The sequence below is a fragment of the Melospiza melodia genome, chromosome 2 (genome assembly GCF_035770615.1).
Source record: "Melospiza melodia melodia isolate bMelMel2 chromosome 2, bMelMel2.pri, whole genome shotgun sequence".
Taxonomy (NCBI): domain Eukaryota; kingdom Metazoa; phylum Chordata; class Aves; order Passeriformes; family Passerellidae; genus Melospiza; species Melospiza melodia.
In genome coordinates this window covers 22,791,361-22,814,666 of record NC_086195.1, presented here as the reverse complement: position 1 = coordinate 22,814,666, position 23,306 = coordinate 22,791,361, and the positions used below count along the sequence as shown (strand labels likewise).

Here is a 23,306-nt window from a genome sequence, read left to right as displayed (position 1 = left end):
CGCCACTTCCTTCCTCCCGCCCCTTCCTTCCTTCCTTCCTTCCTTCCTTCCTTCCTTCCTTCCTTCCTTCCTTCCTTCCTTCCTTCCTTCCTTCCTTCCTTCCTTCCTTCCTTCCTTCCTTCCTTCCTTCCTTCCTTCCTTCCGCCACTTCCTTCCTTCCGCCACTTCCTTCCTTCCGCCACTTCCTTCCTTCCGCCACTTCCTTCCGCCACTTCCTTCCGCCACTTCCTTCCTTCCTTCCTTCCTTCCTTCCTTCCTTCCTTCCTTCCTTCCTTCCTTCCTTCCTTCCTTCCTTCCTTCCTTCCTTCCTTCCGCCACTTCCTTCCTTCCTTCCTTCCTTCCTTCCTTCCTTCCTTCCTTCCTTCCTTCCTTCCTTCCTTCCTTCCTTCCTTCCTTCCTTCCTTCCTTCCTTCCTTCCTTCCTTCCTTCCTTCCTTCCTTCCTTCCTTCCTTCCTTCCGCCACTTCCTTCCTTCCGCCACTTCCTTCCGCCACTTCCTTCCTTCCGCCACTTCCTTCCGCCACTTCCTTCCGCCACTTCCTTCCGCCACTTCCTTCCGCCACTTCCTTCCGCCACTTCCTTCCTTCCGCCACTTCCTTCCTTCCTTCCTTCCGCCACTTCCTTCCGCCACTTCTTTCCGCCACTTCCTTCCTTCCTTCCTTCCTTCCTTCCTTCCTTCCTTCCTTCCTTCCTTCCTTCCTTCCTTCCTTCCTTCCTTCCTTCCTTCCTTCCTTCCTTCCTTCCTTCCTTCCTTCCTTCCTTCCTTCCTTCCTTCCTTCCGACACTTCCTTCCGACACTTCCTTCCGACACTTCCTTCCTTCCTTCCTTCCGACACTTCCTTCCTTCCTTCCTTCCTTCCTTCCTTCCTTCCTTCCTTCCTTCCTTCCTTCCTTCCTTCCTTCCTTCCTTCCTTCCTTCCTTCCTTCCTTCCTTCCTTCCTTCCTTCCTTCCTTCCTTCCTTCCTTCCTTCCTTCCTTCCTTCCTTCCTTCCGCCACTTCCTTCCGCCACTTCCTTCCGCCACTTCCTCCCGCCCCTTCCTTCCTTCCTTCCTTCCTTCCTTCCTTCCTTCCTTCCTTCCTTCCTTCCTTCCTTCCTTCCTTCCTTCCTTCCGCCACTTCCGCCACTTCCGCCACTTCCGCCACTTCCTTCCGCCACTTCCTTCCGCCACTTCCTTCCGCCACTTCCTTCCTTCCTTCCTTCCTTCCTTCCTTCCTTCCTTCCTTCCTTCCTTCCTTCCTTCCTTCCTTCCTTCCTTCCTTCCTTCCTTCCTTCCTTCCTTCCTTCCTTCCTTCCTTCCTTCCTTCCTTCCTGCCTTCCTTCCTTCCTTCCTTTTTCCTTCCTTCCTTCCTTCCGCCACTTCCTTCCGCCACTTCCTTCCGCCACTTCCTTCCTTCCGCCACTTCCTTCCTTCCTTCCTTCCTTCCTTCCTTCCTTCCTTCCTTCCTTCCTTCCTTCCTTCCTTCCTTCCTTCCTTCCTTCCTTCCTTCCTTCCTTCCTTCCTTCCTTCCTTCCTTCCTTCCTTCCTTCCTTCCTTCCTTCCTTCCTTCCTTCCTTCCTTCCTTCCTTCCGACACTTCCTTCCTTCCTTCCGACACTTCCTTCCTTCCTTCCTTCCTTCCGACACTTCCTTCCTTCCTTCCGACACTTCCTTCCTTCCGACACTTCCTTCCTTCCTTCCGACACTTCCTTCCTTCCGCCACTTCCTTCCTTCCGCCACTTCCTTCCTTCCGCCACTTCCTTCCGCCACTTCCTTCCTTCCGCCACTTCCTTCCTTCCGCCACTTCCTTCCGCCACTTCCTTCCGCCACTTCCTTCCTTCCTTCCTTCCTTCCTTCCTTCCTTCCTTCCTTCCTTCCTTCCTTCCTTCCTTCCTTCCTTCCTTCCTTCCTTCCTTCCTTCCTTCCTTCCTTCCTTCCTTCCTTCCTTCCTTCCTTCCTTCCTTCCTTCCTTCCTTCCTTCCTTCCTTCCTTCCTTCCTTCCGCCACTTCCTTCCGCCACTTCCTTCCGCCACTTCCTTCCGCCACTTCCTTCCTTCCGCCACTTCCTTCCTTCCGCCACTTCCTTCCTTCCTTCCTTCCTTCCGCCACTTCCTTCCTTCCGCCACTTCCTTCCTTCCTTCCTTCCTTCCGACACTTCCTTCCTTCCGCCATTTCCTTCTGCCATTTCCTTCCTTCCTTCCTTCCTTCCTTCCTTCCTTCCTTCCTTCCTTCCTTCCTTCCTTCCTTCCTTCCGCCCGCCCGCCCGCCCTCCCTCCCCCCTTCTTTCTTTCAACAGTTAGCCAAATTGGTTTAGTTCAGAAAAGAAAGATAATTTATTGGTAGTTGTTCATCCCAGTTCAAACTAAAAACATGCATGGAAGAAGGAAATAAAGCTATTTATTTTGTTATTAAAGAACAGACCGAAAGAGCTGCAAAATCTAAACACAAAGATATTGGCCCAATTCAATAGATCTACTTTGAAAAATCTTTGGGGTTCATAATATAAATTCTAAGGCAAATTAAGAATCAACAAGGTTATCTAAACGTGAAACATTTTTTTTCTCAGAAACTCAAAATGCTGCAAGAGTTCTGGTGCACAATCTTGTGTCATCCCCCTTGCTGTTCTGATTCACATCCCAAAAGACTCTGGGAATGGTTCTAGAGAGAACTGATTCCTTAAGTTAGCTCTTGTAAACAAGTTGCAGTTGATACACAGAATAGAAGATGAAGAAGCTGAGAACTCACTTCAAAAAGCAGCCAAGCTGGACATGCACTTTTAAAATTTTTAGTGGTCTTATAAAAATTATTATTATTATCCTCATAGCTGATGATTATTTTAGTAAACAACATTTTTTAAAATTAGCATTCTCACTGTGGTCCCTTCCAACCATTTTGCATCCTGTGATTCCCTTTCCCTACAAAAAGCCTGAAAAACAAGTAAATATCAGCCTCCTTTTTCCTCTCTGCCATCCTCTACTTCCATCTGTCATTTTTAACTATATTTATTGGGAGCAGCCAATTATGCTGCCGCCTCCTCCAAACACAAGAGAGAAAATAACATTACATGAGTCTGGGCTTGTATTTGCATATTTGTTTACATGGCTCTGTGTGGGCATGAAGTTGTCCCTTGAAACAAGAACCAGGAAAAAATCAACCATCCCTACAGACAAGTAATTTCTTTGCTGAGGATATCAGAGCTCAGCCATTGACATCAAGTCTAGGACTGATCACTTAAAAAATTAATAAAATGGTTTGAATAGTCTCTCTGAATTTGGAAGGTAGATATCTAAATTATGTTGGGTTTTTTTACAAGAAACAGGAATAGCGAAGTCCAGTCCTAAATAAGGGATCTAATAATGGCCTTGGATCTTGGTTTTATAGACTAATGATTATTTGCCAAAAATATTCAGTAGATATAAACAAGAGAACTTGTACTTTCCTTGGCCATCCTGCTATGTACGCTGCCGAAAATTCATGAAGTTACAACTTATAACTTGCTTTTTCCTGGGGTACTTAGGCAGCTTATCCTACTATAAACCATTTTCCTGTTTTATTGGTTGGCATAAAACATAGATGTACAGACAATCATTTCTCCTATCAAATCATCTGTTCAACAAAATTCTTGATCTGTTACTTTAATTTCAAATTTTCCCTTGGCTTTTAAGACTCCCAATTCCTTTGTGTTTCTATATGTTCTTGAGTCTCAAGTGTGTTATTTCATAACAAAGACAGCCAGAAAACCTTCCTTTAAAGGAATCCACTGCAATCATGATGATAACATGCAATCAACATTATGACAATATAATCCGAACAATATATTTCCAGTTCTGAACTTTTTACAGTATAGGGAGGAGATTTCTTGTTTCCCCATTTGTCAATTGGTAGGGAGGCTTTTCTTTTCTTCATCCGACTACTATAACAAGATTGATCATTATTGTTATTTATTTTGCTATTTCATTACTTATTTTTACCACTTTTAGAATTCAAACATCTTATCCACCAAAAAATGTCCCCATCATGAAATGCCTGATTTTTTTTCCATGTGACAGAAGACCATATCTTCTCTAAGGTGTATCTTTGTTAATGTGCAGAATAATCTCATTTCACCTGCCACCTTTTTCCTCCCATTTTCAGTCTGCACTAATTTTGCACAACTTAAGATGTTTTTGTATATTGTCATTCAATTCAAACCTCATGGGCACGAGATGTAAAGTCAAAACATCAACTTTTTTCTCAGGTGATATAAAGTAAATATTCCTGCAATGGATGTTGACTGAGGAGCAACACACACTCCTGTTCCTAAGGTAGATTAGTACGGACCTGGAGGATAAATGAAGGAATGTGGTATTTCATATCTGATTATATTTTCATGGGAAGGATAGTGAATTAAGTTTTCTCATATCCCAAATTCCTTATAAGATGGTGAAACACCATTTGTGTTCAAACTACTTCTGCCACAGCATTGACTATCACTCAGGAACTATTACATTAATGTACTTGAAATGTTTTAAATTTTTTGTTCTTTATCTTCACTAGAGAGCAAAATGTCTTCACAGTTACATCATCTTTGTCTCCAACACCCTGAAATGCCCCTAGATGTTTTATTTTCTTTCAGTAGTACACTTTTCTCTGTATGATTTAAAAAAAAAATGGAAGAGAGAGAAAAACTGGCTTTTCTTCATTCTTCTGTTGATTCTTTTCATGCTGTCACAATACTAATAATGCCACAGACATTCCTGTTTGAAGGACTGTTATACAGGCATGTTTTCCCTTACCTCCTCTCCTCAATTATCCCCAGTTCCCACTGTCGCCATGCTCCCTGTCAGCTAAGGACTAACAGCTAAGGACTCCTTATGAGAGGTAAGGAACACAAACCATAACTACACTGTTGTTTGGCTAACACAGATTTGCCATTGGAGATAGCTATTTCTTCAGATGAAAACATCATAAAGAAATGCAACAGCCTCATAAAAGAGTTGTCTGAGAATTGATTTGAAACTACACTTTAATAACTGCAAGTTTAATCAGGTCTTCTGTTAGAGAACCAAACTGCATACAAAACACAGATATTCCTAATAAGTCATGTTTGTGCTTCAGATTCAATGGTACCTAAATAATTCTGGAGTATTTACCTGAAATACAAAGAAAACAAGGATATATCCTCCAGACCTTTATCTTTCCCAATACCTGCGGTTAGGGTTAGGGTTAGGGTACAGAGCTGGATGATGGTGATAAAAAGTAGAGTACTAAAATTCCTGAAAACCAGGGCAATTTTTAGAAACCTAATAGATGTCTCTAATGAGAATATGGCTTTGTATCTACTGTGTGAAACTTCAAATCCCTCACAAGAGCATAGCTGGCTATCTATGAGGGACTGGCCCACAACCCCTCACATAGTTCACTCTTCCCCACTGATGTGTCTGCAAAGGAGGTAACATGGTCCTAACAAACAGAACTTGGCCTATAAAATTACCATTACAGTTAGGATGGCACTACTGGCAGCAGACTGAAGCTGCAAGTGCACGTCATAATGAAGCTCTCACATGTATTTCTGTGCATTGAGGAATTCAAAGCTGTATTTTCATGTCATTTTTGTATCCCAAATGTAGGATCTCAAACTTACTCTTTAATAAATTGTTTTCCTATTTCTAGGGCATGCTGGAAACAGTTTTGAAAAGGCCAAATGAAAAACTCTAAATAATAATCATCATCATTTAAAAAAAAGAAGTCATAGGTGAAGTATTAGCAAAATACAGCTTCCTGGCATTCATTTGAAGCACAAGCTATTTGCCATTAAACACTTTAATTGTCACCTCCTGTTTGCTAGCTTCAGTAACCAACTTACAAGTTAAACACAATAAAAGTACTGCGCCCTGTGCTGTGTCTTTCACCTACTGATTTTACAAGACTGACCTGCCCTACAAACCCAGCCTTGGCAGTAGGCCCATTAAACAGCGTGTGCTTTTTAGCAATGGATGGCCTGCCATTAAAAGTCCATCTGAATGATGCACCACCTGAGCCATAATTTTACAATAAGTACCTGAATGCAGCCTCCGTGGGAGAGTCATAGAGATTGGAAAAGTCTCAAACACATTAAAAATAAATAAATATATCTGCAGTTCTACTGTTCAAAGCTTACCTACAGGGAAATGCGAAATAATAAAATCTTTCCGCTAAAAGAGTTTTATGCGTTGCCATGGGTACAAATACAAAGCAAGACAAGTACTATCATAATAAGGATGGGAAATTATCAATTAAAAATAGGGTGGGGAAAAAAACCAAAGCAGAGCCCCCAGCAATGCAGTTCTGAACTTGAGAATTGAAGAACCTGAGTGGGTACAGAGATTCCAGATTGCAAGTGAATGAGCAGAGTGGAGAACAGTTACTCCAGAGATCCCATTGCTCTAGGCTTGAGATGCTACAACCTTTGCCTTTCTGTTTGAGGAACCAGAGGTGCAGAACAAATGTAATCTTAAAATATTATCTGCCTCCAAGTATTCTCCTGTACGATGCAGAACGATTAATCATTGCTCAAACAAACCAAGAAAAGACCCCATCAAGGTAATATGCATTGTGTTGCTCTTTTCCTTTCCTTTGAAAACTGAAATTTTACAGCCAGAGGCCATTTCTAATGATACATCTTTCAGACTGCCTGTAAGGGAGTGAGCCTGTAATAGGATATATACCCCATTCCTATCTCATCAGCAATGGGGAAGTTTCAGAAATTACTAATGGCTCTCCCAAAGCACCTGTTTTTGCCTTTAGGTATAGTATGACAATGGCTTTATAACCAGACAACTGGGTATAGCCTGCTGAAATTAGTTTTCAAGCAGCAACAGCTGGAAAGTGCTTGAAATTATGAGTAATGGTGGCAGCTGGGACTGTGAGAAGCTCCTGTCAGCCTCAAAAACTGCTTAAATACAACTTCTTAATATACAGGGAATAGTAATAAAGTAATTGGAAAAAATAGCGAGACCATGAAGATCTTTCATAACCATAGTAATTCCAATGAGTATATTTGTAGGGATCAGAAGTTCTCTATTTATACATAGCACTTCATCTACCAAAATAAAGACAAACTGATGGCATCATCATCTCTGCGCATGTGGTACAGCCATCATGCAGCATTGTCCATCCATAAACCAAGATTTCAACAAAAATTTGCCCATCCCAGTACTGAAGCTTCTTGTTGCCAAATACATCTAAATATTACACAGTTGATTCATTTTTGTTGCTGAACTCCAGGGTTTCTGCATGCTTTTTTACCTGCTTATCTGATACGCAGTACAACAAAAGAATTTTTTTTCCTTGTGCACTGACCTGAAGCATTTGATTGGTTTTTACTCAACTTATGCTTGAGGTTCTTGTTAAGACTGCAAAATCTCTCTCTCAACCACCATTTAGATTCATGGAAGGTTACAAGGGAGCTAAAGCCTCTGAGTGTTTCACAATAGGCATCTGAGTTTTTCTTATATAGCGGCACACTGTTCACTGCAGTGCAGTAAAGCTGCAGTTTCCAGAGCCCAATCCTGCCATTAAACATTCTGTGCAAAGATTTACAGCCCCTTTGTGCCACAAGTTTCTTTGTTTTAATTCAGTACTGAAGACTCAAGGTTAACAAAAAAAGCCCTTGCCGCTGAAGTAAAGCACTGCAATACTGTTAAAAGGAATGTTATAGGAAGAAAACAGAATTTATTAATATTGCTCACAGATTAAACTGCTTTGAGGATTATTTCCTTGGTGTTTACAACTCTATTTCATCAAAATATTGATGTCTTTGTTTTGTAAGCAGAATTAATTTAATTTTTTAACTTTCTCAAAGCAAAATTTATATATGAGTCTCTTCTTCATTCCAGTCAAGTACTTATTATTGCCATTATAGCCCTCAGAGGGAAAAAAAAAATTTCCAGTGTCTGCCTTTCTGTTCTAATTCCTCCCTGGGTCCTCATCCCTGTGAAGGTCGCTGAAAAACAAGAACTTCCTTTCTTTTGTAGCAGATAAGTGCTATCTGCCTGACAGTTCCTTCTTCAAGTAGCAGACATGTTGCCTCTGATTTTTCTGTATCTTAGTGAACCACCTTTTCTCTGAGACATGCTTTTTGTCTTAGTAATTGTCCTATTTTTTGAACCAAAAATACAGTGTGTCATTATTCTCATTGAGCTACTGAAAGAAAATACTTTGAGGGAACACACTAATTAAAAATCTATTAAATATGAATAAGCCTCATTTACCTCCTGCCTTAGCACAAATATTTCTATACAACTACTTCAAAATCAAATTTTGAGGCCACTGGAATGGGATACTGACTATTTTAGAAGTATGCTATCAGCAAAATGAATGCTAGGGGTCACACTTACCCAGTTTTGGCAAAGTTAGTCCAGTATGTCATAACCACTGCACTAAGCATGACATCATTCTTGGAAAAGTTGCAGTTGAACAGTTCTGTGGGACCAATCATAGGAATCCCAAACACATAAGGGACTTCATCGCCATGAGCTGAATCAGCCCAGCTGGGTTTCATTTCACTTTGGCAATGGTGATAAAATGCATAGAAATATGTTGGAGATCCATACTGGGCGTGCAGGTCAGCCGTGGCAACAGCTGGAGCAACCCATTGGTGGTCTGTAAAAAGAGCAACCAGGGTCTTCCGTCTTGTTTCGGGATTTTCTTTGTCTGCCCAGTCGGTGTACATGAATTTAATGGTCTCTCGCAGTGTGTCCTTCCCTTCTGGATAGCCATATAGATTGTCCACAAAATTGGAGACAGAAAAGTCAAAATCATTAGGAGAAACACCGTCTTCATTGTCTACAATGCCATCCACAAATTTCAAACCTTCCCCTTGATTCACACCCAGCATTATATCATAGTTAAGGAATTCCCCTTGCTCCATTAGAATCTGAGGGTCATCTGGAATCACGTCTCCATCTATCACAGGCCCAAAGGCAATGTGGTACGTGGCTGGAGTGATAGTCTGTTGAATGAGTTCTTTGTAATTCTTATTCCGCAGACATTCAACCAAATCAGTGGTATCCAGCATGTCGCAGCCCACTTTATCTGCCAATATCCGAGTGTACTTGGCAGGCTGATAGTTCACTGCCCAGCTGGACAGGGCTGTTCCACTCTGTATGATTGCCTTTTGGAACAAACCTGCAGGTGCAAATCATTCAAATACAGATCTAATTAGATATTAAATATGTATATTTATATATATTTTAAAAAATGTATTTCTCACTAAGGAAACAGAGTTTTGATTATAGAATCCCTAAAGGATGCATACAATGAAATTTTGAATAAATTTCCATAGATCCTACTCACTGCTCCCTTTTGATGCTATGTAGAATAGGCTACTATCTAAAATCTGCCACGTTCTTGATTACACACACAAAAAGCATAAAGGTTTCAGGTTACTGTTTCAAGAACAAAGCTCATTCCTGCACTGCTGCTTTCTTGTATCTGATGGAAGTCCTCTGGCTTTACCACATTGGTAGTCCCGTGAAAAGTTCTTTGAAGGACTGGCAGCTAAAGGCAATCAAATGCTCTTTGCCATGTAAATGACACTCATAAATGCGCCTTTCAGTAGTTTAAAGGTCAAATGAAAATTACACATTCTCATTTCTTTCAAAAAGCCATGCATCATACTAACTTGAAAAAATCTACTCCATTAAAAGCAATTTCATATGTTTGAATCTTCTATTCTGAAATTTTTAAGTTAATTTTTAAATGATTATTGTGTGTATGTTAGCATTGCTTATATGTTGAATTGTGTGTGTCTGTGTATGTGTGTGTGCGTGCATGTGTAACCCTGCTTATATGTTGAATTAAAATTGTAACATTCAAATTGTTTTGCCAAAGAGCAAGATGATATTCAATTGTTCTTTCTGGTTGTTTTACTAATATACAAACTGGAGCATGAAGAAAAGAAAGATGAAAAACCAGTCTGAAGAGTTTCTTTGCTTAAAGCACTGAAAGGCAAGGGGAGCTTACTGGTGAATCTGCCCCATCTGTGTTTTTTTGTTCTGGTAAAAACACTAAAATGGCCTATTTTATATTTAAACTGAAATACTTGGGTGTCTTCTGCACATGGTTTCTACCATCATGTTCTCAAAATGCAAAAGACAGAAAAGTTAGAAAAGCATGTGGGGTTTTTGTTGATATACTTTTGAGGATGATAACTGAATGCACACAATTAAAAATTTCAATTATTTAATCAGTTAAGTTTTTCATGGCTCCATCTGCTTGATTTTGGCATGGCTTGCTCAACGGTTATTCACTGGAATTTTATTTGTATGAATAGACTGAATTTTCAAGCATAACTATGTATTTCAAAACTAGGTGTGTTTTCCAGCCTCCCTGCTATAACTTCTGGCTATGGCTTATCAGTTACAAATTTCTGTCTGTTTTATTGTGATAGAAATGACATGGATTAATAAATACAATAGATATTTTGGTGTTGTCTTTTATCCAGTCTTTGTAGATTTGATCTTATCACCAGGAATATCTATAGTTCAGTACTGGTGCAGTGCATTCTTGGAGTTTGGGTTTGGGGTTTTTGGAGGGTGAGGTGCTGAGGGTAGAAATCCCACAGCTTCCTTACCAAAATCTGAAGAACACTGTGTGGGATCACATAGTACTTGTGGGGAGTTAAACACAGTTTTTATTAAGGCTTTGTTATATTTTTACTATGTAAGGAAAGCATCTACATACATGCTGGAAGTGCAGCCAAGAGTGTACAAAAAATCAAAAAGGTCATTGCTCTTTTCCATTTTAATTAGGGCAAATTCTTTGACAGAAGAGCCAGTGGAAGCTGTTAATAAAGCTAGAAAAAGTATATTGCCCATGGCATTTGTTGCATGAGGTTAATGCTGTAATAGTATTTAGTTTTCTTATAAACATATTTATGTTGACTAATACAAATCTAGAATTCTATCTAGTAGGTATTTTACAAAAATTGCAGACCTCATGTAATTCTAATTCAGCCTACCTTGTTTGGCCCTTTCATTACATTTTAACATTAAAAAAAAAAAAAGAAGAAAAAAAAGTACTTTGCCTGGAGGATTGTTACCTTCTGAATAGTGGGAGAGTGTCAGGAGACTGACACAGGAAGCTCCTGCCCCAGATCCAAAAATAGTAACTCTCTTCGGGTCTCCTCCAAAAGATCCAATATTTTCTTCAATCCAACGTAAAGCTTGGATTTGGTCAAGCAATCCATAATTGCCTTTTGCAGCTTGGTCCCCAGTACTTAAAAAACCTATAAGGCAAAACCCCATAATTTTAGTTCACCAGATACAGAGTTAGCTACAGGGTATCTACATATTCACAACACATCTTCCCATCTTTTCATCTTCTGTGCTTTTTTTTTTTTTTTCTTCTTCTTTCTAAAGGTCACAGTCCTAGTTAAATGTCTCCTGAGCAAGCAGAGAAATTCTGTGTGCTGTTTTGCTTGATTTTTTTTTCCCTACTTCAGAGATCCCATTTATGAGGAATCACTATTTTCCTATTGAAATGTTTCTGTAACAATGCAACAATACAGAAAGACAATTTAAATATTTTATAACTAGGATGTGAGTCGGGTGCAAAATCTTAGGAAATTGTTTTTGGACAAAGATGTGAGATAGCCAGTCTATGACTGAGAACAAAACTCTCTAATACATTATTTTAAATACTTCTTACCAAAATTGTCCTAAACTACATAGCACTTTAAATTTCTGTACTTGTGATATGGATAAATGTACTGCGAAACAGAAAAAAGAAGGCTGAAGTAAACAGAAAAAAAGAATATGAAAAAGCCTAGGAGAAAAAAAATTACATTTCAGTTTCACAGAGGATGTTTATTAGGAAGAAAGCAAGTAAATCCATGACAACATAGCCTTTGGTGGGAAGACTTTATCTGAACAAATCAGGTCTTGTCTTTCTCTTTGGAAATTGCAGGAAAACTCGTGCTGCTGTTTTTTGTTCCTGTGCTGTGGTTACCAGATTCTAGAAAAAAAACATGGCATGTTCGCTGCTTGTCTTGCAACTGCGAACAAAATGACCATAAGATTAGGATTGAGATTAATGTTGGTTTTTTGAAACCAGCTAAGGTGAAACATTGCAGTTATCCCTGCTGCCTATCATTCACAGTTAAGACCTGTGCTATGTCCAAATTACCACATTGAGTTGTGTACTCACAGTCCTTTCTTTAACTCCCTTTGCTGTTAGACAACTTTTCCTGTTAGACAACTGCAAAGTCACAAGTCTATTAGAAATACCTTACAGCATGTGGAAGTTTTCAGATGGACATTACTAATTTAGGCACCAGTGACAGCTGTCCAAGACAAAACAAGGAAATCGCTTGGCAAGTTTTTTCCAGCTAATTATCAGTTGAGAAATATTTGCTAGAAGGGTGACCCAGGACACAGAAGATTTATGATGTGGTGCAGTTGGAAATGAAAGAGTCTGTTATCATAAACCATGTGAGCCTACTGTAACAAGACCTCCATGCTCCTGACTGGAAGGTGAGTCCTAGGTCCCTAGGGAAAAAAAGACTTTGCAGTACATTTCCCAGGCTTTGGTAAAGGGGAACAGATCTCTTTGCATTGGCTGTAATAATTTTTTTTGTTTATACGAAAAATGAAAATACACATGAAGGAAGGTATTCACATAATGGACGAAGCAGAATTCAAATCATATCCATATTGCTAAGTAACATGATAAAGCTTTTTCATTTAAAAAGCCTCTACTAATGGAAAGCACAGTCATAAGAATGGCAGTAACCTTTTTTTCTCTTCTGTGCAAATGGAGAAAAAATAAACACTCTTAATCCATAATTGTCTCAATTTATTTTTTTAACAGATGTGTTTTTCTTTTTTTTCACATGCCTTTATTATCTTTATAAGCCTGTCAAAGAAAGAATAATCCACTTGCTGGCTTTGTTGCTGTAGCTCACTGTAATATTCTATAATACTCTATAATTAAGGCTTTATTCAATCAGAACTATGACATCCATTGGATAAAGGAAGGGTTGTAACCTTTAAAGCAGGATGGTAATTAATATTCAGAGCCGAAACCAGTTTTAGTTCTACTAGCAGCATCAAACTAAAGCTGTTTGAACTTCTTAATTTTGAATTCTTACCAAATGTTCTAAAAGGTGAACTTGGTAAAGCTGCAGTCAATGAATATCTAATGTTCAAAAGATGAAGTATTTTTTTTTTCTGTTTCCACAGTTGTCTGCTGATTCTCATTAATTGCAAGAACAAATTTTCTTAATTTAAAAACTAATCACCATGGCAAAGAGTCAGCCCCACATTACACAAACTGAATTCATAAATCTGTCTTTTCTTGCCAAGGATATATTTTCTTTCATGCTCTGAGTACCAGATCAAAAAGCTATTTGAAGAAATTCAGGCAAATAGTAACTATTTGTCCAGATATACACAACACTAAGGTTTTTTTTGGCATTTTTCTATATTGCTTCAGTGAAGAGAAAAAAAAATGTGTCTTTAAACTGAAGTTCCTGAAATAACTGTTATTTTTCTCTGACTCTATGAAGGAAAGCATTCAAGTAAAATTCTTTCGTTTTAGACTACTAGATAGAAATCATGATGGAGAAAAAGATTGCAAATGGACATTGCTGGGAATTTTCCTTTTCTACAACCTTTAAAAATGCTACTCAAAAGCCACATGCTGTCACTTGCACTGTTTTGATAACACAGTGAATACACAAAGCTACACACAAAGCTCCTTTAGATCACATTTAGACAAAAAGAAATCCCTAGCTTTATCTTTATGGTTGGTTTTCCCGTATGCTACAGAAATCTTACTGTGATACCAAGCCCCAACATACTAGTGGTGATATTTCCCCATTACTACTAAAATGCTATGCAAAGACCCACTGGGACAAGTAGAAGAAAAAATATCCATAAAATCCACCCAAAGGGTTTAATTTTGCTCAGCTCCAGGCTTGTCTAGTGGTTGGAGGCCATGCCTACACATCCCCAGTATGGCTGGCAGACCTTCAAGAGTCAGTCCAAAGAAATGGGTGGACTGCCTCTCCACTGTACATATTTCATGTCCTTTATTTTACCATGACCAAGCTATTGCCATGGGCTGAATGAATGACTTCTTATGGACATAAGGGGCAGGACATCTTCCAGCTGAAGCTCACCTGGAAGAGCCCAAGCTGTAATTAACTCTCTGCAATGTGAAACAATGTGCAAGGAGCGGTGACAGTACTGAGGTTTTCTGCGGAAATACACTCTTGATGTGAATTAAAACAACAATGTAACCATGGTCAGGATAAAAATCATATTTTCCAAACCACAGGAGTTCAATTTAACACACACAGATTTAGGAAGAAAAAAAGGTAATGGAGAAAACCCCTGCACCATTATGTTAAAGATTGCAAATTATTATCTGAGAACTATGATTTCACCCTTAGAGATAAATAAAATGACCAAGATAACTGCAATCTGGCAGTAATTTTCATTTTCAAATTTATATGACCTACTTTGTCATTCTTTTTAAATTATTTAAAAAAATAAATTACACAACTTCCCTTTGACATTTTGCACACGGCAATACCCAATACTACATCACTGCAGGAAAAGTCCATTCTTTATCTTCATATTTTGGCCCCATGGGCCTAATACATACAAAATCAATTTCATAGCTGTCTGAAAGCCTGAATTTCAACTGTGAATATTACTCTGCTGGTTTGTGCCTTTTCCCCTCTCTCTCTCCCTCCTTTCCAACCCCCAAGTTGGGGGAGTGCTTCCCAGTGGAAACAGATGAAGTTGCCTTGGTGAAATCTGGTATTATATTACTGGCTCAAAATGGCATCAAAACTTACAAATACATTTTGCTACTGGTAAACTTCACTGACTCTCAGATTTAAATAAAATCAGAAATTCAATCAATTGTATTTGATTTCTTTTCTATTTAAGAAGGGAAAATATAAATAATGAAAAATGAAACTTGATTCTACCATTAATTTTACTAGGTACTACAATCAATTCTGAAAGTATATCTTGAAATGAAACATACTTTTCTTTGTAAATGAAGTACTTTTGCTTCAACTTCTGCCCTTCAGAGGTTTTCTTAAAAACAAAATGTTTCATTTCTGAGGAACAGCCCTCAGACAAAAAAAATTCCGAACTTAGTAAGAAACAATAAACAGCCAAGATGTCACAACAAGAAATTAATCACTGGGAAATCTGTAGAAAATCAACAAGTTAGTGCATTTTGATCTATTTAAGTCCTCTTTTTTAAGCCTCTGCTTCATTTTCTGGTATTTTCATAATATAAAATTGATATTTTCATAATTTTCCTATTGCTGTCCAATAGCCTGCTTCAGTTTGTTTGTCAGGTGACATACAAAGATTGATTTGTACAGCAACTGATCAGAACTATGACATAAGCAATATAAATAAGATACTGGAGACTGTGCTTCAGAGTACAGTCATGTCTTTTTTGTTTACATTTGTGAAATACCAGAGTCAGGCCATTTCAAAGCAAAGAGCAAATGGCAAGCATACAGCAGAGCCTTCATATTTTCTAATAGATTTTGTCTGTACCTATCATATTTACCATTGTAAAACTGGACCAGTTCAAATGCCAAGTAAAAATCACTGGGGATTTTTGAGAAAATAGAGACTACAGCTTGCTCAGGAAGACCCTGAAATATAAATAGTTGGAGAATAGAGAAGCATTAGAGGGAACTATCCTATAAATGTCCTACACTTGCCCTTCCCTTACCATTCCCAAACATCCCCGATAGTGTTAGGAGGGAGGATGTTTGGCTGGATGATATCGTTGTTGGAATCAATATAACTATACATTTTTTGGGGTTTTTTGACTCTATGTCCATTAACAGTATGATGTCAACATTACTGAAAAGCTGGTGAGATGCAAGATAGAGACATGGTGTCCTTGGCACAGGGTTAGCAGAAAAAAACCCAAAATCCTGCAGCATGACTGGCATATGCAAAGCTGAGTAAGCATCACAGCTGCACCTGAAATTTTTACCTATAGCCAAAAAAAAAAAAAAAAAGAGTGGGCTCCCAACTGTCTATGTATGGGTCTGTGCAGAAATAATGTTACACAGAGACATCTTCATCCTGAAAGCAAAACAACAATGCCTTTCCTCCAGCTGCAAATTGGTTTGAAACTTGCAGGTTCTCTGCCAAATCAAATGTTTTAATACTCAGAAACTTAAGAAGTAGGATAGTGTGTGATTCTAAGGCAGTGGTCATAAAAGGGAATTTCTGCATGCTCTGGCTATTTACCATATCCAGCTGCAAGTAGCACTCATTTAAATTTTAACTCACATTATGGTAAATTAGGAGAAACAAGCAGTGAAGATAACTCAGCTTACAGTTTTTATATGAGGGTATAGGTTATGCTAAAGTACAGGGGTGATTTTAATTCAGTTTTCTAGCTTGGGCTTAAGAAAACAGTCTCTTCTGATTCTGCCTTGATGGATTCTTTTCAATTACTTCTACTGGGAAGGTAAAGCATAAATCTGTTTGTTTAGAAAGATAATCTCATTACTACATGCAGTACAAAATAATAGGTCAGTGATGGTGAGGTGAGATTATTATTTGTTTCTATATTGATTCAGTACTGAAACCTAAAATCTGCTTTTTTACAATACAGGAAAACTCTGAAATATATAAAAGTCTTTTGAAAATGTTCTGGATAATAAATGTGCATAAGAACACTTAGCACTAAAAGAATGAGAAAAGACAACAGGATACATTTTAGCAAGATTTAAAACCTACTTTTATGCATATTTCTAAACTGGGAAAAGCTTCTTAACATAAATTTATCGGAACACCAGGGAGATCAACAGTTTCCTTCAGTCAAGCCATTATGATATTCTACAATGAAATGTTTTTAAGGAATCTAATTGAAATTAGTAGATTAAACTTAAACTGCTCTTAAATTTGCCTTGTTCATTGTAAAATGCTCTGAAGCTATTGTGCAACGAGGTTAGGCCAATGAGTATTATCTAAAATATTAGAGATTTAAGATATGCACATTATTCAATTCTATTGTTATTATTCATGATGAGAAGCACATAACTCTATAGGAAGTGTCACTGAAGAAGATTTTGCCAATCATTAAAAATGTAGATTTTTTTAAAAAATATGATAAATGATGATGACAGCATCAAACATTTCAGAGCACATTTACCGATCTACTGTCTTCTTACCTACCATTTAACTGAACATTCACAAGTTAACCTGCCATTGTATAATATACAATCAATAAAACAGCAGGTTCAGTAAAAAAGATTACTGTTAAATACATTGTTAACAGCTTGATTAGCAGCAAATTAACAGCTCTGGGAATGTTATTGCCAAAAAAAAAAAAAAAGTGTGTGTGTGTTAAAGGAAAGACTAATAAATATCTGGTGTCATCAGCCTACGATTTGAAAATATTTCATAATCACTGATCTAGACAGTCAAATCCAAAGGCACTGAAAAAGAAATATATGCCATGACTACCTATGAAGCATTAATGCAGTTACACACTCTTTCTTCTCAGATGAGGAAATAGAAAAAACAAGCACAAGAAAAATTGTAGATTGAGACAAAGCACAATAAGTGAAAGAAACGGGAAAAAAGTAACTAAAGGAAAGAATGACATTTGACACCTCCCAAAAGCAGAGTGAAGCCTTGCCAAAGCAGAGTGAACCTCCCAAAAGCAGAGTGAAGCTACTTGGAAGCCAGACCCACCCCACTTCTTCCTCTGGCATTGTGTCCTCTGTGTGATGATACACCGTGGGACATCTGCTGGGTCAATGTGGGTCCACTGTCCTGCTCCTTGCTCACCCTCCCAAACTCTTGTCAGCCTCCAACTCATTGTCTCCAGGCAGCATGGGAAAAATAAAAAACCTTGGATCTGTGTAAGCACAGTTCAGCAACAACCACAGCATCAGTCTGTTATCAGGACTACATTAGTAAGAGACACAAACCACAGCATCATATGGGCTGCTCTGAAGAAACTTAATTCAATCCTTAATCCCCATGTTAGGAATCTTAATTCCTACCTCTCCCAGTACAGTATTCTACACCTATGGCACAATCTCCACTTCTAAAGTGATGCTATTTGGGTTTTGCCTTGTTTTTATATGTTCTTTGTATTATTCCACATATATTTATAACTCTGACACCTATTGTATTAGTAGCTGTTTTCCCCAGTACTTTTCCATGGCCTTTCCTTAAGCAGAAAGACAAAACAAATTCCAGAGCTCCAATTGTCTTTGTATGTTATTTTTCATGTCATTGGGGATGTAATTTAATTTTAAAAGTTGTAAAACAAGGGAGTTAAAGTTATTCTTTAAAATAAGATGAAAGAACCAACATTTAGATTTTAGACATTTTAATGAGTCACTTGTTGATAGCTGAGTTTGTGGTAGTACAGCTACCATTTCATAGGCATCACACAAACTTCCTTAAGTGGTATATAACAGCTTCCTAATGGAATTACTTATGGCCCTTAGGGAGGAATTAGATTTTCAATTATTACATTTATAATTTAGAAAAGGAAATGTTGATTAGATTTGTTTAATTTAATGTTTCAGCTAATGTGGGATTTTCCTCACTAATATATTTATTCTTGGGTTTGGGTTTTGGTGCTTTCTTCTGTGTTTCTCTGATTAATAATATATGCTTTATAGCACTAAATCACTGTAAAGGTTAACAGTAATGAATTACTATTATCCTTTTTATTGGTTTGGGGTTTTTTTATGAGCCTCAGGATACCCTTTGTTCAGCTAATAGTGATGGTTTCAGTTATTACACTGTTTTTGTTTACACATGCATTTGTAAACAAAATTTGTAGTGATTTGCAGACCATGTGAGAAAACTTGAATAAAGAATACTTGAATAGAGAGAATAAGCTAGAATTGTCTTTAGAACAGTTTTTGGGATTTCTAAGTATCTCCAAATTGTGCTCTAGCTCTTAATTTTTTCTCCAGGATGGATTAAGTTTTGGTGATTTCTGGGAGACCACTGGAAATGATGAAGTGACAATTTCCAAGTGTCAGATAGGATTTTTGGGGATACCCTCCACCTTGTCTCCCCAGTGCTTATTGCTGCTGTACTCAAAACAACACATTTCAAAAGCAAACTAATTCAGTCCTAAATCAGTTGCTATAAAATATTCACATTATCAATCATTTGGCATCTCAGACAGAGATATGAATTGTAGGGAGACTCTACTCACAGGGGTGAACTTTTGTAAAGGAAGATTAGTCTCCAGAAGATCTTCTGTTATAGACAGAAGAGAGAAAGAGAAAGAAAAACCAAAAAACCACCACCTTTTCCAGAAGCCAAATTAAAGCACCGAGTCACAGTCTTACTCTAATCAGCCACTAAACAATCACTCTTCACAGGACAAGAAGAGTTTAACAGGAATTATCTTAAAGGGCATGACAAGCTCCACCTCAGCTCCTCCCAATATGTGCCACCAGTGGTGCAAGGGAGGCACCTGCAGAAGGGTGCCAGACTCACCTTCCAATCCTGCAGGGTGGTGTGGAAAGAGCAGGGAAGAAGGTGATCAGTTACTACTCTAAAGAAAGTACAAGAGGGATGGAAATTGCAGAGAACCCGCTTGGGAAGCAGAGCAGGTCAGAGGGATGGCTGCCCAAAGCGCTGCTGTCTGTCAGGGCTGGGTGAGGCTGTGACAGCAGCTCCCGTGCTTTGGTAATTTGTGCTACCCCTTCTGTTAGGAAACTGAAACATGCTGTCAAAATCTCCCAGATGAATCTCATTCCTGTGGAATCAGTCCAGCTCTCCTGGCCGTAGCTGACATGCATTAGAGCAGCAAACACTCTTGATTCACCTGCACTCAATGTATCACTACTAAAAATTGAGCCTCTGCTAATTTCTGCTCCAAATGATCCTCAATGTGTTTGAAGGCAACTGAGATTCTCTACAAAACAAGCAAAGCTAAGAGGTCTCAGGGCTCAAATTCTAGCAAAGTTGTTGTAAGAATATGATAATTACCAACCATCAGTAGAAGGCATAAGTGTTGAAGAAAGAAATCAATGTGCAGCAAAAGAAAATGTGGATGCATTTTATAATCTGGTAATATGACTGTATCCAGACTTTGCTTTGGTTACTCCAGTGAGAAAAAGACAGATCTTCTGAAATGATTCTTCGTAGCAGATGTATCTGAGATGCCTGAAAAGCTTTGATTTAATTTGTTTATAAAGCCAAAAATATTTATTTCCTAGAATGATTTGGATGCTTTCAAATTGTTTAACATAGCAAAAGACTAAGAGAGACAGTTCTAAAAGATGTATTAAATATACTGAAAAGGCCAAATTGCTTCTGGATTTGCACACATTAATCTTATTTTATGAAATATAAATGCTGAGTATATGGACTTTGTTGTCTTCCTCCTGAATTCTTCTGGTTATGAAACAGATGTTATTGTGGAGAAAAAAAATGTTAGACACTGCTAAGTATTCAAGTTTTGAGTGTTTCAAAATAGTGTTATAGAACCAATAATTTTCTATTTATTATTTTCAACAAGTGAATGTAATAGAAATAATCACTTCTTTAGAAAACAGTTCTGAGGGCTAGGAATTCACATTCTGCAGTTTTGGCTGAGCTCTTCGGGCTGGTTTCTGCATCTTCATACTTCATATTTCTCTCTATTATCATGTATACAAGAACATAATCCTCAAATTAAGACTCTCAGTCCTCTGAGAGTTAATGAAAAAAAGCATTCACCACACCAAAAGCACTTCTGCTGGATGTTATCTGTCCCTAGATTAATGTTCAGCAGAAGGAAGAATAGTTAGGAATGACCAGACACAACATTTTTTGTTCCATTTCATTCTATCCTGCTTCTAAAGAATACTGACAAGAAATACAATACAATGCTGTGAAGTGTTAAATAAACTGGGGGGGTGGAAGCACTGGGAATTAATTTTCATATTTGGATTCCCAGAAGTCACTGTTTCTCGTCTGTCTAGGTAAAGCATTGATAGGAATGAAATTATTTCTTCCAGTGAAGAAAAGCAAAAGTGAGGGTGACTGTGTAGAAAAGTTTCTTCAAGTTACATCATTAGACACAAATTGAAAGCATTTATTCATATTTAAGCGTGTACTTTGTTGAAAGGTTTTCATAAATCTAGTTATTGTTGAATCTTTATTCAAAAAATGCAATTTTTGCTTCTCTTTACCTTTTACAGAAGGGTAAACCAGTAATTTATTTCTTCTACAGTATGTGCCTATTAAAATGATTATTTACATTCATACCTTACTATTAAAATGGAGCAATTTCATGTTGCCTAGATACAGATCAGAAGGCTATTTTATATAACTAATACACATGAACAAACAAAGCAATCAGAGATTAAAATAATTCTTTATTCTAGTATTTTCTTTAACCTTCTTTGCTCTTTTTTGTTACCATTGCTTGTGACAAGAAAAACATTCTTGCTGAAGATACCTACAACTCCACAAGGATGTTATGGTCTGTCTTTTACATTCAAAGCATCTCACCTGCTCTTTTACAAATGGATTATTATGTCCATTCACTAGACTAAAGAGAAAACAACAAACTATAGCAATCAAAATTATAGCTTTACTTACTGGTCTGGTTTTATTTGGACATAAATATGACTCAAAGCATCTTGCATCCATCCATCTTGCATCCATGCAACTCACACAATTATCTAAAGTTGTGTTTTCCAATTTAAAATTTATAATTTTAAAGAAATACAGTTTCTCCAAATCTGATCTGATTTAAAATGGTCATCATCAAGTGAAAATTAATAGATTAACTCATTATTTCACATACGTTCACAGAACTTCATAATTTCTGGGTATTACACAGAAATTGTAATTCCCTCACTTCTTTTTAATTTGAACTGCACTTTTTTTTCCCTTATGTTTATCTACATATTGGTCTCCAGTGGAATTTTTAAACACATATAAACACACGAGCACACATGTGTGTGTGTATTTAGTGTTCATTAAATACAATCTGAAAAATACAAATCTGTCTTTTGTCAAACATTTCAACCCACTAAGTGATATTTATTGCTAGAAAAGTAAATGTAACAAAAAAAATTTCTGTATGGGGGAAAGTTTCAGAATCTACTTTCTGGGCTGTCTCAAAGTGTTGGTTTGCGGTCTTTTTTCCCATGGGAATTTAAATAATAATTCAAATGAAACATAAATAAAATAAAATTATTTGTTTAGTTTTAATTATTTTCCCTTCTCTTAAAGTTTTTAATTATTTTTGCACACAGCTTCCTTTTGCCTCTTTGTTTTATGGCCCTATGATTTTTCTAACATGTCTAGTTCACCAGAAGTCGCTCTAGTTCACCAGAAAGATAAATTCTATCCTCAATTGGAATATCTCTTTTGGGGAGGAGTAAGTTTGTAAAATAGATTTCTACATCTTGTATGAACACTATCAAGATAAGATGAGAAATACCTGTTTTTCACACTGCCTGCTCCTGAATGCAAGCCTCACCAGCTCCTAAGGGGAAGGCTCCCAGCAGTGTCTGCCTCCTGCAGGATGGTTGCTTTGTCTTAATTAGGAAAAACTTGACTAAGGAAAAGTCAGTCTTGCCTATGGTCTCCAGAGCTGCCTATCTTTCTCCATCGACTGCCTTACTAATAAACACTACTTTTGTAGAATAGATACTAAATATGAAGTCAGGCATCCTCAAGGACCATAGAGATAGTGTTTGGGTTCAACATCTCATCAAACACAAGTAACCAACAGGCAGTGCTACCAAATAAACATCCCAACATGACTACATACATCTAAATTAAACTTTCCAGAAAGGATTTCCAGCACTGCTTACTATAGAATATGTTCTTTATAAATAATTTTCAGCCTATTTTTAGAAAGCTCGTTTTAGCTCTGCACAGTTTGTAATATACAGAGGGCTTTGCTTTTGCAGTGCAAATATATACAGAATACATTAATAGAAGTAAAACAGTTTGTGGCAATTGGTATTTTACCTAACAATTAATAAAACTTTTAACTTGCCCTGGCTAGCCTGTTCTTTTATGTAAGCTGGTGAGTTGTTTGTCACCATTTGCTGAATTTATTGCACTATGAACAGAGACAATTCTGCTTGCGTGCTATTTTGGAACCAAAGGAATGACTCACAAGCACTATTTGTCTGTGAAAACAAGTCTTTGTACTGATATTCTTACTGAAGATATCAGGGCTCCCAACAGGATGCAGAATTTTTTACGGTGCCTTTTTCATCCTCTAACTATTTCATGGCAGGTCACCAAATATGTTTCTAAGTGGGTCATTCAGCCCTTTCACAGTTTTTATTTTTTTTTCCTCTATTTTTATCCAAGAT

General features: G+C 37.7%; 1 protein-coding gene across 2 annotated transcripts in view; it reads right to left on the bottom strand.

Annotated features, from left to right (window-relative positions):
• Positions 1 to 23,306, bottom strand: part of NLGN4X (neuroligin 4 X-linked) — a 162,762-nt gene that overhangs the window by 5,683 nt on the left and 133,773 nt on the right. For both annotated transcript variants that reach the window (XM_063147977.1, XM_063147983.1), the window contains 2 exons: positions 11,040 to 11,225; positions 8,335 to 9,124 (listed from right to left, as the gene is read on the bottom strand). In XM_063147977.1, coding sequence (XP_063004047.1) covers positions 8,335 to 9,124; positions 11,040 to 11,225 — 976 coding nt within the window. The remainder of the gene's footprint in view (positions 1 to 8,334; positions 9,125 to 11,039; positions 11,226 to 23,306) is intronic.